The sequence below is a fragment of the Canis aureus genome, chromosome 2 (genome assembly GCF_053574225.1).
Source record: "Canis aureus isolate CA01 chromosome 2, VMU_Caureus_v.1.0, whole genome shotgun sequence".
Classification (NCBI taxonomy): domain Eukaryota; kingdom Metazoa; phylum Chordata; class Mammalia; order Carnivora; family Canidae; genus Canis; species Canis aureus.
Genome location: NC_135612.1, coordinates 48,039,549 through 48,057,313, shown reverse-complemented (window position 1 = coordinate 48,057,313; position 17,765 = coordinate 48,039,549). Strand labels below are relative to the sequence as shown.

Below are 17,765 nucleotides of genomic sequence, written 5' to 3'. Positions count from 1 at the left end.
AAATTTTGGTGGCAATAATGTCAGTGGTACATTTTATATAAATATGAAATAGGGCTTATAATCTATCTAGTATTTTTCTTACTCTGTTTAGGAATTTGGAATAAATCATACATGTCATGGATTACTGTTTGAGTTCTAGGTAAATGCTGCTGTTCCATTTATTGATAATTGAATAAATACCAGTTTTAGCAACTATTATGAAGATGGGGTAGACTTCATTTTGATACCCCAAATGACTTGATTCTGTTTTCCCATTATACAGATAACAAGGACTAGTTGAGTTTGAATTTTTTTTTTCTTTTGGTGAGAATCATTTCTTGCGATCAGTGTCAAATACCATAATGCACACATCTCTGGTCAATACATGTGCAGTATTCTCATTGACTGATTTGAGGTGGTTGGTCGTCTAAATCAAAAGTGGAATTTTGAATTTTGATTTTGGTAGAAAATTTATGTTCTGTGGAAAGTACAGAATTGAAACTAGGTTTCGATTATGGATTTTACTACCTAGAGGCAACATTGTTACCTTTGTTAGGTATAAACCCAAAATAGTTTTTTTCAGGGAGGGGAGGATATTGTTCTGGCATAGTCTAATGTTATGTGAGGAAGGCTTATTTCTTTTTGGATTCATGAATGTTTTCTTGGGGTGCTTGTTGAGAGAAAAGTATTAAATAATTTGTTCTTGGCCTTCGTCATTTTGTTTCCGTAGATCAAATGGTGTTGGTATTTAGGAGAATTCACCCTGTGACATTACTTTGATAACTTGCTATCAGATAGGACTAATTGTTATTAATTTGCCATTGTCGAAATGAGGGTATATACTTAGAATTTGATTTGAAATACAAGGGAATGGCTGGGATATATGTGTTCTGTTGGCTTGGAGATGGAGTTTCTTGGGTTTGTTTCCTAAGGGTGCCCATAGTAGTTTCACGCTCTTGAATTTAAGAACTTTGTTTTGTCCGACTCTGTGTGAAGTAAATATATGGTGATTATGAGAGCTTTGGTGAAGTTTGCAAGGTTATATATAATGGGTTAAAGAATTTTATTAAAGGAAAATTGAGATTCTTAGATAAAAGCTAGTTGCCATAATTTTTGCTCTAATGCAACTGAACACTAGGGAGGCGCTGTTGAGTTGTACCCCCGTTTTCCAGTTGGGATGGAAGATTCCCCCTTTAACTTTGTCTTTAGATAATTTTTGGCTTCACAAAGAAGGCAAGACTTGAATTTAATTTATGAAATAGAGGTTTTGCTTTTATTCAGAAACCATTTTACCCCTGGGGGGTTAATTTTTTAAAAGATTAATACTTAAGCTAAGCTTTATATTCTCTAAGAATTATCCCTCTTTCAAAATGGCTTGATAAAACACCACTTCCTGTCCAGAGAGGAAGTTATTTTAGCTCAAGGACTGAAATATTTAGCAGATCTTTAGACAAAAGGAACAAATTACATTTCTCTCTGGCTTAAAAAGGGTGCTTGAGCCAGAGGGGGTTAAGAAACCCTCCCTCCTCCCCTTGATGGGGTGGTCTGGAGGGGCAGGGAGGTGTGGGGGTAGGGGTCCTCAGGCTCCCTGGGATGGAGGATCTTTTTTTTTTTTTTTTTTTTTTTTTTTTTGGTGGAGATGAAGGGGTGGGTCTATGGTACATCACCTGAGTTGTGGGGTAAATGTAGAGAGTGTCAATCAAAGGCAGAGCTCTCAGAGCTGGGAAGGAGGCTCTAGATGGCGGCTGTGCCTTAGAGAGAGCGCGCTCTGCTCCCTGCCTTCGCCTCACTTTACGCAACTTTCCCTAACTTTCGGGCAGCCTCAGGGGGCCCCCGCAGCCCCCTGCCTCTCCTAGTGACTTACTGGGGTCGATTTGAACCTTTTTAAGGGAGAAAAGCAGCTTTTAGGAGCTTTCTTTTCGTGCCTTGTTGGAAAGAAGCAGCCGTACTGAGAGCCCAGGTCGTTGTTTTTTCCAGCTTAGAAGCCATGGCGCACCTCCATTTTTGTGCGCTCTCCTAATGAGGTTTTTTTTTCTTCCGGACCCGTTTTAGTATTAATTATTGCTTTATTTTTTTGACCAGTTAACATATTGGAGGATTATTGTATTTATTTTTCGTTTTTGTAACGGAGGATTTTGTTTTTATTTTTAATTATTTGGGATCTGCTATTTTTCTACTACTAGATAGGACTCTTGCTCTGGACCTACTACATGGATCAGGTAAGTCCATGATCGTTAGTGATAATTTTAAAGATTTATATGTATAAGTTTGCTTTATTTTCTGTAAATATGAGAAATTCCTGGATGACGCAATAAGATACAGAGATTGTTATTTGTATCCAGTGTGTTACTTTGAGAAACTTTCCTTATTGATAGTGATGATTTCCTCTGTTCGGTTTATCCGTTTTTGTTTTTTTTTAAGGAAAAAATAGAAATGTTTTGTTTTTTGGTGCTTACCGCTGTTGTATTATAACAATATCGTTACATCGTCAGGACTTTGTTCCTGATAATAAAAACCATCGATAGAAGCTGGGACCTTACCTTTCTTTCAACTTTTGACAGTAAATACCTGGGCACAGGACTTCAAAGCAAACACAGATTCCCCCTCCCCCTTAATATTTAAGAATTAAAAGATGATGAGAAATAAGGACAAAAGCCAAGAGGAGGACAGTTCGCTACACAGCAATGCATCGAGGTATGAGCTATCAACTTTCTTCCTTTTTTCTTTTTTTTTGGGGGGGGGGAACCTCAGCTTACATTGTTTACCTTGACAGACAGGGAGAGCTGTCTATTTTATTTTAGTATTTTACTAATTTGAATTCGTTTTTTAAAGCGTGACCTTGAGATTGCTAATATGCCACACCCTAATTTTTTGGTAGCAATTTATGAAAGTTGAGTTGTGACTTAAGGCCTCTTACAGCAGTCAAAAGGTAAGGTACCTTTATTCAAGGGGGCCTTTCCTGCAAACTACAGTTTTTCTGTCAATAAATTTCAGGTTTTAGGTTTTTGTGCTGTAGAAAAATGACCTTGTCGGTTTAGCCATTGCTGCATTGCACCATTTTACATACAAGGCAAATTTTTTCTTTGAAGAATCTAGGATACCCAAACTTGTAACTGAAGGCCATAGAGGAGCCTTGTGGTAGTAAATTATAGTAAATAGACGTTTGAGAAAGTTATATGAATGAAAAAATGTACATTTTAAAATGAAATTGCAAAAAGGACCCTTTGACTGATGCCTCTCAGTTTATATTTTTATTTGACTCTGTATTTCTTTTGATACTCTTGACATTTTAGGAAATTTTGGTAAGATTTATCAAAACCTTTACTCCATGGTTACAGTTCCTGCATTTATGAAATCAAACCTGTGATCACAGAAATCCTGGAATACTCTTAATATACTTCTCTTTTGTGTTTGTTACTGATTATACTTGTATCATTTTGCATTTAAAATATTTTAAGGTTTGCATTTATATACTTATATTCAGACAGTGCTTTTTGGTTGGTAGATGTGTAGTGTCTTATTTTTGCATTTTAGTTGTAGCTGCTTTAAATTTATTGATTTATTTTGACAGAGTCGCCTGGAATGCTTTATCTTCTGAAGCTTACAAATATACTGTTTGTTCAAATCACGATATGTTTCACATTTGTTGGAATCTTATTAGTGACTAAGTAATAAAGCCTCTCAGATGTTTTGTTGTTACGATCTGTATATTAATTTTTTAAAAGTACATATGAATGAGTTTCTTTGACGTGTGTTCTTATAAATTGTCATGTTATGAATTTTAAATCCTACAGTTAAGGATGTGATTAATTATATGATTTTTTCCCTCAATTTTGCTTTTACTTTTATAATTTTATAGAAGTAATATTAGGTTAGTGAATTTGAAAGTTTTGTTGAACTGGTTTATTACAAATGTTGAATTTTATTTATACTTTAGTATACTTAAAATATTTTGACCCTTTCTTTTAAAAATACTTTTCCAAATTCTTTTGCAAATTAAGTTGTCACACAATTTGGATTGCTGTCTTTTGAAGTGAATTTGCTCTTGTAATTACCTAGATTTGATTTAGGACAGACAACTTCTCTACTAATCCTAAACTGATTTTTTTTCTGAAAAGTAACGGTAATTTGAAGAACTAGGAATCCCCAGGTGTATTTGACAAATTATTAAAGATTCAGTACCTAAAATTGTTGCTCCCTTGAGTATGTCTGATTTGCATAGTCTCACATAGGTTTTGGCTTATGTAGGGTTTGTGGTTAACATCATTGATGAGACTGCCTTCTAATTTAAAAAATTAAGCAGTGTTGCTCTTCTTTCTTTTAATAATTTACTTACCTAGAAAACTATTTGGAAGTTGTCATGCATCTGCCTGTTGGCAGTGGGAGATTACAGCTTAACAAGGAAGCATGATGTACTGCTCTTTGAATTGATTTTGTCAGGTAGTTTGATTCACATACCTGATGAATGTTCAAAAATATCTGAGAGACTCCTTGGAGTTTTAAAATAGTTATCTGAAATTGCATACCTTAATACATGTACATAATTATGACATCACTTCCTTTTAAAATTGTAAAGCTTAATGGGATGCTAGTGGTGTTTATTGTGGTAGATGAATGTTAATTTTAGGAAGCTCAAGTTAAGGAGACTGTTCAGGTACTAGTACTTGGTTCCTTAATCTATCACAATTTCTTGCAAGGACCTAGTTTCCATGGCACAAAGTCTAGTGTTCAGGGAATTCTACAAAAATCACTTTTACAGCCTGAGCCACTAGAGAGGAAGGGAGGAGTTTGCAGGTCAAGTAAACTCTGTTCTGAGAATTAGTTTAGGATCTGAAAGGATTGAGTGCAAGTTTAGGTAAACCTGATACTTCACTGTTTTTGTTTGGAAATAATGCAGTGACTTTATAGTTTCTATATAAAGTTTGTTATTACTGTATTCTTTTGTTAATGCTTTTAACTATGTTATATGTTGTATATCCTGATTTCTGAAGATTAAAAAGTTACTTTCAAAAATATGATTTCAAAAATACTTGATCTATCTGTAAAGTTTCTAAATATTAAAAAAAAGTTTTAGTGATGGACATACAGAGAAACCATGTACCACACACTTCTTTCCTAAATAATTGTCAGTGGGGTAACGAGTAATCTTGAAGCTTGGGAAGCAGGAGACCAGGGAATGTGAATGGACCTGTGTGCACACAAAGGTTCTGTGTGTTCTAGGACGCTGCGTTTGCAGTTTTATCTAAAGAACTGAGACAGTTTATTAAATTTATCTCTGAATCGTCTGCCTTTGAACCAGATTTATTTTGACAACCTGCGGTGCGGCAAAAACCTTCTGCTTTTTAATCCTTTTAGCAGTTATGCCGAAAGACTGGGGCTAATTAGAAATGGCATAATGCAGTTGCTCGGGACTGAACAGGCAGTTTTTAAGTGGCAGCCATTTTATGATGCTGATAATTCTTAAGAATCGGGATTTTTGAGAAGACTCAAAATCGAATGTAAACTTGAAATACCAAAACTCCTTCCCCCCCGTCAGCCTTCCGTTTTTTTGGTTCTGTGGTGCTAAAATAAAGGGCAACTTGGTAGTCCGCGCGGGCAGCAGCTCTGTGAGCCCCTGGCATCTTGGTGCAGGTCCAGCTCAGTCACAAAATGGCTGTTCCTTTGTGCCGCAGCGCTGACAGACATACTGCATTGCACTGTGTACTCGCCAAACAGCAGGAAGTTGCCGTGCCGAGTTCAAAGGCCGGCCGGCGCCGGCGCCGGCGCCGGCTGCTGATTGGCTGTGCGCACGCCTGGTAACAGCGGGTCAACAGCGGCGGCCCCCGGCAGGCCCCGCCCCGCGACGTCAGGCGCGTCGTCTCGCCCCTGGGAGGGGCGAACGCAGTGACGTTGGGCTGCGTGCGCCGCCGGGGTGCTTCCTGTCGGTCCTGCGAGCCCTCGGCCTTGGGGCGGAGGGTCGGAAGGGAAGGGGCCGAGCTGCGGCCGGGGCTTTCGGGGGGTGGGGGTGGGGGTGGGGGTGGGGGGGCCGCCTCCCGGCCGGTTCGCTTCGGCGGTCCTCTGCGCCCTCCCCTCTAGCCGTCCGCACCCTGCGGCGTGTGTTCCTCGGCCCGTCCCTCGGAAGGGCGCTCCTTTCTTAGGAGCGGCTTCTACTTTGGGACGAAGTAAAAGCCGCTGATCGAAAAACCTGTGGGGTTTGACTTTTTTTTTTTTCCGCTTTCCTTCTATCCTAGCGGATTTTTTTTTTCCTTTTCCCGTTCAGTGAAGAGATTAGTGAGCTTAATCTTCTCATCACTGACCAAAACCGTTTCTCTGTCAGGAAATATTTTTGTTGAAAGTGAGACGTCCCAGCGGGTGTTAGAGCTGGTGTCTAATCATGGCTCATAAACAAAGGGACGGTTATGTGAACCTGTCCCCGTGCATTTTTACTTGGTGCCACGCATTTTCTCAGTTGGCATTTGATGGAGGAAAACTCAGGTCAGTATGTGCAAAGTGATTTATTTTTAAGACTACGGGATACGTAGAAACCAGTGTTAGGAGTTTCCACTTAGCACGACGACGTTAACTTCAAAAATGACAGAAAACAGCATGTGAGGCACCCGTTAGTGTGCGCACAAGTGTTAGGAAGAAAACCGCTCCTTCCAGGTGTTGGTAGCAGTGTGCCAAGGAGCCGCGACGCCCCGAAACTCAGTTGATGGAACGAAGCACTTGGAAGGCCTTGGAAACCTCTCAAGCCCCCGGTTCTTGGGTATTCTAACTCGGTCCTGGTAATTGTTAATAAAACGCTTTGGTTGTGTTCGGTCTGGTTGGGAAAGCTTTGGCAAGGATTTCTGGCTCTTAAAAAAAAAACAACCAAACAAAAAACCCTAGTTTAGCAACGATTATTTCATGATTGAGTCGCACGTAATGAATTTAAGCACGAAGAGGAGGCTGTACTGTTTTCCTACTGTGCCCTGACGAAAAGGTTTTGTTTTCCCCCCTCTGCTATTGGAGTGCTGTTAGCAGTCACGGGAGGGAGTCGTCAGGTACTGGGCCTATTTCAGAAGTTCCTTACTGAGTGAGAGATGCTGTCTCCAGAGAGATGTGGATTGTAGGTAGACAGGTTTACCTGAGCATCTTTCACGTTTCCGAATGAAGTTTTAAAAAGTTAAAATTTGCCATAGTAGTTGGCTTTGTAGGTTCACACAATTTTGAAGCTTTTGGAAGAATCTTTTGAATAGCTTATAGAAACTTTAGGTGAAACTGGAATTTTGGTTCTATAGACTTGTGCCCATCAAGTTTAATAAGAGATTCTTAAATTATGTTCTCAGGTATAAAGTACGTATACAAGAATTAGCTTTAGAGGTGAATACTTGTAGAACTTGACCATTTAACTGGAGCTTCAAACCTCAGAAGTGCGTTTGAAGCAACAAGAAAGAAGATTCTTCTTGTGTATTGAGGTTGAGTTCTGGTTAGTTGTATAAATTTTTTACTATTTGCTGAATGTCTTTAAATTCCTAAAAACTGGAAGAGAAGTAGTATTGCAGTCATGTTTGAAGATATAAACTACTTTGTTGAAGATGTTTTAACCCAAAATGATGATATTAATACGTGAGTTAAAATTTATATTATGATAACAGCAATTTATTTACAAACTGTTTGCATGCCACTTGGAGCCAGTGAACTTTTTAAAGAACCAGAGTAATTAGGTCTGTTCATTAAGACTTCTGAGCGTTTTTCCTTCTGTGCAGAGAATGGCAAAAAATGGCAAGAAAAATGTTGATTTAATCTCTTTTCTGTGGCTTATTTATTTTTTAAAAAAGATTTTCTTTATTTATTCATGAGTGATGTGCAGAGAGAGGCTGAGACACAGGCAGAGGGAGAAGCAGGCTCCTCACTGGGAGCCAGATGTGTAGGACCGGATCCCATGACCCGGATCATTGCCTGAGGCAAAGGCAGATGCTCAACCACTGACCGAGCCATGCAGGGGTCCCTCTGTGGCTTCTTTTAAAACCTACATGGCACCTTGAAAATTAAAATCTGTAAAGATTAAGTCCTCACAGGAACATGGTTAAACAGTATTTGATGAATTTTGTGAAAGTTTTAGCAAGTTCTGGTTTGAGAGGTGAATCTGGAAGTTGAATTTTTTTCTGACAGTATCTGACACAGATTTTATTTTATTTTTTTCCACAGACAGTGTGGACAGGGGGAGAGGAAAGAGAATCTTAAGCAGGCTCCATGCTCAGCTAGGATCCCAACTTGGGACTGTCTCATTACTCTGAGATCATGAGTCTGACACTCAACTGACTGGGCCACCTGGGCACCTCTCAGATTTTATTTTTTAAAAGATTTTATCTATTTATTCTGACAGAGAGGCAGAGACATAGGCAGAGGGAGAAGCAGGCTCCCTGTAGGGAGCCTGATGTGGAACTCTATCCCAGGACCCTGGGATTACAACCTGAGCCACCCAGTTGTCCCATCTCTCACAGATTTTATAATTATTTTACTCCTCTCCTTTCTCTCATATGGCAAATTCCTAATGATTGTGAGATACTTTTTGAGGCCTCTGGGATTTCCAAACTCCTATCCTTTCTCCCATAAAATGTGGTAGGGTAAACTTCTTCCTGACAAAAATTGAGTGTTCTGTGTCATACCTAGTAAATTTTTTCTGGTTATGACCTTTTAAAAAACAAAGAAAATTTTAAGGCCCTTTAGGTTCTTCCTGCAAATCTTAGAACTCAAGAACTCAGTTGGCTTTCTTGAGGGGTGGAGGTGGGGGTCACAAACATATTATTTATTTACTTTTTAAAAAAAAAGTCTTATTTATTTGGGGATCCCTGGGTGGCTCAGCAGTTCAGCGCCTGCCTTTGGCACAGGGTGTGATCCTGGAGTCCCCAGATCGAGTCCCGCGTCAGGCTCCTGGCATGGAGCCTGCTTCTCCCTCCGCTTCTCTCTCCCGCGCGCGCACGCGCGCTCTCTCTCTCCATCATGAACAAATAAATGAAATCTTTAAAAGAAAATAAAGTTTTATTTATTTGACAGCAGAAACAGAGGAACAGCAGAAGGAGAGGGAGAAGCAGGCTCTCTTCTGAGCTCTTGCAGGGCTCAATCCCAGGACCCTGGGATCATGATTTGAGCCAAAGGCAGACAACTTAAGTGACTGAGCCACCCAGACGCCCCAGCCCCATGTTGGCCAATTTATGCTGAGTGCTTGTTATCCTAGCTGTTGTTGTCTCCTGCCTTCTAGCCTGCCCCCGGGCATTGAATTCAAATTTATACCTTAGCAAAATTGCTAATTGCTGCTGTTTTGGAACTTTAGTGTTAGTGTAAGGCCAGAACAATAGAAGTTGACTAAGTCATCAAATACCCATCAAACCAAATACCATCAAATAGACTTAGGGTCTATCCAATGTTTATTTTGTAATCAGTAACGTAATACAGTGTGAGAACAACACATTGTTTATATGTCTGCTATGACCTTTCGACTTAAGTGTTTAAAGTTTAATTGACAGGGCAAGTCTGGGGACAGACTTTCTAAAAAGCTCGAGTGCAGTTTATGAGGTGAGGAACGAGCTTTTTGCTTTGCGAAATAAATCATGGAGAACCTAGGTGTATGGAAGCCTTTCATGGTACATTTTGAAACAGTTCCTATGTAGTATTTTAGTGTTAAGATACTTGGTTAGGGTTACCTTTTTTGGTTAATTCAGTGACCTTATCAGGATTATATTCCATACTGAAAAGAACTGTAAATTCCCTTTACTGAAGAGTTCCCATAGTTTGGGGAAATGCTGCCGAGGAGCCTTGGCTAAGGTCCTGATTTTATGCTTTGGATTCAATATAATGAGTTATTTTGTTGTTTGTGGTGGGTTTAATTGTTAACTTCTGTGCCTGGCAAGTGCTGTGTACCTAACACACACCAGTGTGACGTTTACTTGAATACTGAAAATTTTTTTCCCAATTTAGGCCCATGATGTCTACTGTTGGACTTGCAGAATTCTCACTTAAAAAATGTGGATAATGATAATCTTCTTGGGGTTATGAAGTCAAGTAACATAAAGCCTATAAAGTGCTTGTTAGCAAATAACCTGTTACATTGAAAGTGCTCTTTAAATGTAAGCAATGAGTACTATTTTACTTCTAATGCTTTATCTTACTTTCTTACCCCTCCCTCTGCACTTATTCCCTTGTTAAGAGTCATGCTGTTCCTGAGAGTAGAGGTTGGTGTCCTGGCCTCCCATAAGAGATCCATTAGGCCTAATCTAGGCCCCTTTCCCCTCCTGCTGATACAGGTATCTGTCTAAATCATTCTAAAATGATTTTAGAAGGCAAGTCCTCTTTTAGTTAGCTGAAACCTTAGGTTTTTTTTGTAGTTAATCCTCTCTTAGAATTTTCTTCTGAGACAGCCAGCCTTTTGAAGGGAGTGTTTGATGCTTTCTGGACCAAAACAGCTTCTTGTTCTGTGCTTGTGAGTCACAGCGCAACTGTGGGTAGTCACTCTGAGTAGATACCTTACCTTCCTTCTGGAGCAAGTGGTTATTGCCCTGGTTTACCCTCTCAAGCTGTGCAGGAGTGAATAATGAATGCCAAGGAGCAATGCTGTTTGGATACAGATGTAACTGCAATAATACTTAAAACTAATACCCAGTTGGCAGTGGCTTGCTCTTCCTAATCCACCTTCATCATAGCACCATATATCTGACTTAACATAATGCCTAAAGTCCAATACTATTCTGCTTTAGCTGTAGTCTAGGTTTAAGATTTCTGTATTGTTGGTCTTCTTAATGTTATTCATTTCCCATTCCTTATGGTTTGTGGGTTGAGTTCTATTATTTGTTCCTATAGCAGACCCTGGAGAGGGCATCTAAAAAGACTCAAGTCTAGCCCAGTTCTCTAGGATTGAGTTAATTTTCCAAAGCTCTCCATGCGGTTTAAAAGTGCATGTATTTCCATAGGTTTGCATGTGTTTTGATTCTTTTGACAGAGAACCTCTTGTTGGATTCCTTTCTAGCCCTTGGTGTTCCTGTTGCCTCTCTCATTTTTTTCTCCTTGTCCCTTTAGGGCAATTTTACCAGTAGCTTGCGTTTGGAGGTCTGGAAGGGAAAAGTGGGTGGGGTGCTGGTGTAAGGGTGGTTGTGTCTTGATGGAAGAGGGACATTTTCTGCACTAAATGTTATGCCAAATCCAGCAGTAGTGTATGCTGATAGAATTTTTCACCCCCAAGGTTTTTGAATTCTTGTCCTAATTGCTTTAAATTCTAGTGCTGTCACTTCCTTACTATAATTCTCCACTTATGCCCTATGATCCTTCTAAAAGTTTGGATTCCAGAATTAACTTTGAATGCAGTGACATTCCATTCATAATTCCCTTTCCCTCAAGCTGATACAAGTAACTGTCTAATGCAGTGTATGTGGGCTCTGCTGTTTGGAATAGGGTTTGTTACACATTGGTGGGTTGTGAATTGTCACCAGCATTAAAAAATAAAATAGAATATAATATGATAATAAACCTTATGGAATGGCATGTGTTAGGGTTAGGCTTATTTCTAAGTTCAGCAGTATCCATAATGTTGGTAATCTTTCATTTGGATTTTATCATAGGGAAAAGCAGTATGTAGTAAGAATTTTATGGGAAAATACTGGAGTAGATTTATGCTTTTTTGACTACTTGCTCTTGTGTCAGGCACTTTTTTTTTTTTTTAAGATTTTATTCTTTTATTCATGAGAGACACAGAGACACAGGCAGAGGGAAAAGCAGGCTCCATGAGGGGAGCCCGATATGGGACTCCATCATCCCGGGACTCCAGGATCACGCCCTGGGTCGAAGGCAAGCGCTAAACCACTGAGCCACCCAGGGATCCCTCCTGTCAGTCACTATTTTAAGGTTTTTTTTTTTTTTTTTTTTTTTTTGATGTGCATTTTATTTAATGTGGCGGTTAGTGTAGCAGAAATGCTACTGACCTGCCACTGGTTAGCCAGTTCCCCAAATTAACTGTCCCAGAGCACTTTCCCTTTGAAGGCCTGTGGGTGGTCCGGCATCCTGCTGAGCTCTTTCATTCCCATCCCATTGTGTTCCTTCATTTGAGTCATATACATAAAAAAGGATTTGCAGATTCCTCTCAAATTTGTTTATGCTGGTTTTGCAGGTAATTTTGCATTTCAGTAAGCTTAAACTAGTGGATGAGGTAATAGAGAGATTTCAGTGAAAACTAAGTTTGTTTTGCAAAAACACAGTAACTGTCATTTATAGTGCCTACTACGAGCCTGGAATTTGTTAGAACAAGTCCTTTATATGTGTTAATTTGGGTAATCTTCACAAGCCTATGAGGTAGTTGTGATTACCCTCCTTATTTCGCCGATAGAAAACTCAGGCATTAGGGGAAAGGAGTAAATGGTAGAATTGGATTCAAACACTGGTAGTTTGGTTCCAGGGGTCACTTAAGCATTTTGTCGAAAATTACCATCAAATAAGATGGCTAAGAGGAAACTGTATATTAAGGGAAAATGTAAAAATCGAATTATTCTGTATGCTCTTTTCTCATAAAAACTGTGTTTTAAAGAAACCGAAAACTCAAAATCTCAATGCATTGTAGGGTTAATGGGCACCAGAAACTTAGTGCTGCTCAAAAGTCATTGTTTTGGATAAAGAATTTCTAGTTAAAATGTGGCTGCTGGTAATTAATAAAACGAAAACCTAAAAAAAAAAATGTGGCTGCTTTAAGTGATTCCCATGGGGGTGGTTGGGGACTCGATAAAAGAAGGGTGGATGGGAGGGGGAGGTACTGGAAATCTCAGAAGATCTTTTTGCAGTCCTGACTCCCATTGCCCCCCACACCCTTTGGATTTGGCAACGGATTATGAAGACTGGGTTTCTAATTTGTTGTCTTGTTCTAAACTAACTCCTACTTAACTTCCAAATACCCTTTGCATCAGAATCATTTGGGAATTTTTTTTTTTTTTTTTAACAGGCCGCAGGGGCACCTGCGGGGCTCAGTGGTTGAGCATCTGCCTTTGGCTCAGGGCGTGATCTTGGGGTCCTGAACTCCTGAGTCCCTTTTCGGGCTCCCTGCAGGGAGCCTGCTTCTCCCTCTGCTTATGTCTCTGCCTCTCTCTCTCTCTCTGTCTCTCATGAATAAATAAAGTCTTAAAAAATAAAACAGGCCCCATACCTGATTGGATTTTAGGGGTTCTATATGTAGTAGGGCAGGGGCGATCATGGGCATTGTCATGGCTTTCCAGGTGGGTGTATTAGGTAGTCAGGGATGGAAACCATTGTTCTCTAGACATGCCGTGAAAGGAAGTAGCTCTAGTGTCTTCAGTTTCAGTAGAGGTTATTTGACATTCAAATAGAGACATTCAAATAGTGTCTGGCTGATAAGCTGTAATTTTGAGGAAGGTGAGTGATAGGTCAAATTCTCCATTTCCCTTGCTTGATTTACCAATAAAAATAAAAAATTGCTCCTTTTGAAGTTAGCTTTATAAAGGCATGTAAGTCCTCAGATTTACTTGTTAAGAGTCACTTGAGTGATAGTTAAACATATTCCCAGCCTTTCGCCTGGAAGTTTGAATTCAGTCAGGTCCGGGAGGTCCCATCCCAGGAACCTGTATGTTGAACACCAACCACGGTTGTTTCTTGTGCGGAGGCTTGAGGCTGGTTTGGGAAACAAGGGCTAATTAGGACAGAAATTTGGGTCTCTGTTCTGCCTTTTAGCTGTAAGATCTTGGGCGGGAACCTCTGAACTTGTTTCTTTATCCTTTAGAAAAGGAGAAAGGGTAGACTATGTGTGTGTCTCTTAGGGAAGTTTAGAATGAAATAAAGCAGTAGTTTCCTACTTGGGACATCCCCCCTTCCTGACTTTTGGCAGTGTCTGGAGATATTTTTGGTTGGGGCTGGGGTGCACCTGGTATCTGCTTGGAAGAGGCTAGGGATGCTGCGTAAATGTCTTACAACATGTAAGGACAGCCTCCCACAACAGAAAATGAATTATCTGGCCCCAAATGTTAGTAATGCCATGCTTCAGAAACTGTGGTCTAAAACATTTGGCAAAATGCTTGCCACAGTGAATATTGATTGTTACTAAGAAAGTTGAGGGAGTCCTCACCATTAGTATTGCTTTTTCTGTGGCTTGATTCAGGGACCCCACTTAGGTCCTATGACTTTGGGTAGAAGTAATTTGCTATTGAGGTTAGCATTCTGGCTTTTTAAGCCCCCTTTGAACGTTGGAGTTGCTACCTTATGGAAGTCTAGAGATTTATAGCCTAGAAGTAAGGAAAGATGAGACTCAAAGGGCTGCAAGGAATTTGTGGTCAGACTAGTTCATCTGTCCTCAGGGCTCTAAAATATACCACCTGAGATGGTGGGTTATAGGAAGAGCTTTCTTTCACCCCGCTTTAACTACTTGTCCTGTTCTTATATGATCCTTAGTGCATTAGCAGATCTGAATTGGGTAGATGTTCATAAAGTGGTTATCTGGTTTTTACCTCATCCAGGCTCCTTGCTCTAATTCACTTTTTCCTGGTGGTATATGTCCATGGATGCTTCCTGAACTGTTTATTTGATGCTTCTGGAGCTATTTAGGACTACTCAGTATTAATTGGTTATGGGGGAGCAGAGGTAGCATGATGAAGACAAGGTGACTTCTGGCACCAGTTGAAGATGTTAGGAGCATGCTTATTACAGATGGATGTTTTTCCCTTGTTAGCACTGAATTTCTGAATCTGAGAGACTTTGCTTTTTACCCCCTGAAACTGGAAGTAGCTTTTTGTGTGCCTTTTTTTTTTTTTTTTTTTCTGGAAAGAAGAGCCATGGTTTTAGAAGTGTTTGAAGTAACTTCCAGGGATCCCTGGGTGGCTCAGTGGTTTAGCGCCTGCCTTCGGCCCAGGGCCTGATCCTGGAGTCCTGGGATCGAGTCTCACATCACGCTCCTTCCATGGAGCCTGCTTCTTCCTCTGCCTGTGCCTCTGGCTCTCTCTCTCTCTCTCTATCATGAATAAATAAATGAAATCTAAAAAAAAAAAAAAAAGTAACTTCCAGCACTGTCAGACCCCAGGAAGATCTGCTTCTGAATAGTGATCAATTCTGCAAGTCTTTTTTGAGAAATTCAGAAAAGCTCAGAAAAATTCAAAGAGTACAGTTTAAAGTTCTAAACAAATTAGATATGGCTAATGTCCTGTTTACTATGCCTTCTCTTTAGTTAACGGTCATGAACTTGACATATAAAAAACTTGGCATTTTAAAAATGTACCTGGTTTGCATAATGGGTTTTGTGTTTTAAAGATCTAATAGTTTTGCAATTGTTGTGTTGATGTTTATAGATCTAATCCATTCCTAGTCTAATTTGTTAATTGCAGAGTATGAATCTAGATTAGATTAATTCCTTTATTAGGGAATTAATGGTCTTTATGAGCAGAGCTGTGAATTTTTATACTTCCACTTCTTGCACAAATTTATTTTATTTTTTTATTTTTTTTAATTTAATTTATTTATGATAGGCACACAGTGAGAGAGAGAGGCAGAGACATAGGCAGAGGGAGAAGCAGGCTCCATGCACCGGGAGCCCGACGTGGGATTCGATCCCGGGTCTCCAGGATCGCGCCCTGGGCCAAAGGCAGGCGCCAAGCCGCTGCGCCACCCAGGGATCCCTCTTGCACAAATTTAATAATGTGTGTGCTTTTATATACCCATGGATCAAATTGCATGATTCATATGCATATTTGGAGGTTTACTGGAAAATGGCAAGTTGCTTTGCAATGCCTCTGCCAATTGCTTTTTCAGTAATGGTGTATCATTACTATCTTGCCTATTTTCTCCACATCACTTAGTATTATCATACATTTTAATTTCTACAAAGCAGATGGATGTAGAATAACCTGTTGTAATAATACATTTCTCAAATTACTCCTGAGGTTTAATTTCCTTTTCATAAGTTTCTTGGCCAGTTTCTTTTCTGTGGTTGATAATCCCTGTCCTTCCCCTAGTTATCTGTGGATTTTTCTTTGATCTGTAATTCTTATGTTATTGAAATTTCTCTTCTCAATTGGTCGTCTTTTAACCTTGTTTATAATGTGGTGTATTCCTCATAATGGTAGGACTTGAACCAGAGGCAGTCCCAGGTCTCCAGGATCAGGCCCTGGGCTGAAGGCGGCACCAAACCGCTGAGCCACCCAGGCTGCCCTAATGCTGTTTTACCGAAGAATGTCTGCATGGCGGGGACAGCACTGTGAGTCCCATAGTTCATGCTGTGGGGCTGGGAGGGGTGACATCATGTATATGCACTTGGGCTAAGCCTCTTCTATAATGAGGGTAATTTGTCTTAGACGGTTTTTGTAAAGGTTTAGAGGAAAATTTTTGCATATGCTTGACACCTAAGCGCTTCATAAATATTAGCTACTGAATCATCGATAGAATTTAGTCTGAAAACAAGTTTTAAAAAAAGAATTTTAGTGTAGGTTGCTTTGTGTTAACAGATTTTGCTTTCACCGACAAAAAAAAGCATCCTCTGCCAAACAGTTCAGCCATTTTGTAAATTTCAGAAAAAATAAACACCCAAGTGCTGAAATGGCAGCTCCTGGGCAGAGCACCCACAGGCTTACTTTTCTCTCATTGAAGTGTTGCTGTGCTGCCCTCTTGTGGCCATTCGGGAAACAGCGATAAAGAATTGAAACGGGGGTCTCTGGGTGGCGCAGCGGTTTGGCGCCTGCCTTTGGCCAGGGCGTGCGATCCTGGAGACCCGGGATTGAATCCCACGTCGGGCTCCCGGTGCATGGAGCCTGCTTCTCCCTCTGCCTATGTCGCTGCCTCTCTCTCTCTCTCTCTCTCTGTGACTATCATAAGTTAAAAAAAAAAAAAAAAATGGGAACAATAGCTCTTACAAGGCTGCTTGCTTTCAAAGCCCAGTTGTAAAATATACTTCATCACTCCATTTTTGCCAACTTCAGTTTTAAAAAATATTTTATTTATTCATTCATGAGAGACACACACGAAGAGAGAGGCAGAGACGCAGGCAGAGGGAGAAGCAGGCTCCATGCAGGGAGCCCAATGTGGGACTTGATTCCAGGACCCCAGCATCACGCCCTGAGCCTAAGGCAGGCGCCAAACCACTGAGCCACCCAGGGATCCCCGATTTTTGCCAACTTCACAAAGGATTTTGAAGAGATACCAAATCCTTTTCTACCGACAAGTGAAAAGAGATGTTAAACTTTTTTTCATAAACATTTATTTTCAATTGGAATCCAGAAATCTGGTTTTGATGAGTCCCTTTCATTTATTTTTTTGCATTGTATTTCCTGTGTAGTGATTTTTCAGACCCAAATTACAAGTCTTGTTTGCAAATTAGATTTTGAGTGATTTTAGGATACACTTATTTTTCATAAGGATTCTGTGTGACAGATTCCTGAATATCCCATTTTTAATTGCTTTATCACCATTAATGTCGGAAGTCAGGTAATGTTATGACTTTGTTTAGGTGAGAGCTTATTTAAAGGACTCCCCCCTCTCCCCCAACTCCATTTGACCCATTTAGTCAAGTCTTGTGGATTTTCCACATCTCTGGGTCTAAATTGGCATTACAAGCTACAATTAAATATTGATAATGATTTAGTATTATTATAACTAGGCATTAATAGCAAGTCAGCATAATAGTTAATCTTGTCTTTTGAAATAGATTGTCAGCGCTTTAAGTGTGGAAATATAGTGTTTTGGTTTGTAGATATTTCTTTTCTATTTTAACACTTAGAATCTTGCCCTCCTAAGAGAGAAGTATGCAAATTAATTGTTATACCTTTATTAAGACTTTTTTTTCTTACAAAGAAAGT

General features: G+C 39.9%; 1 protein-coding gene across 6 annotated transcripts in view; it reads left to right on the top strand.

Annotated features, from left to right (window-relative positions):
- The first annotated feature begins 1,636 nt into the window (after nucleotides 1-1,636).
- Nucleotides 1,637-17,765, top strand: part of CHD2 (chromodomain helicase DNA binding protein 2) — a 119,290-nt gene continuing 103,161 nt past the window's right edge. For 2 of the 6 annotated variants that reach the window (XM_077871040.1, XM_077871055.1), the window contains exon 1: nucleotides 6,029-6,453. In XM_077871040.1, coding sequence (XP_077727166.1) covers nucleotides 6,353-6,453 — 101 coding nt within the window. In that variant the 5' untranslated portion in view covers nucleotides 6,029-6,352. Of the gene's footprint in view, nucleotides 2,199-2,540; nucleotides 2,674-6,025; nucleotides 6,454-17,765 lie in introns of those variants that run through there. The other 4 variants (XM_077871034.1, XM_077871062.1, XM_077871048.1 and 1 more) reach the window with 4 other exon arrangements.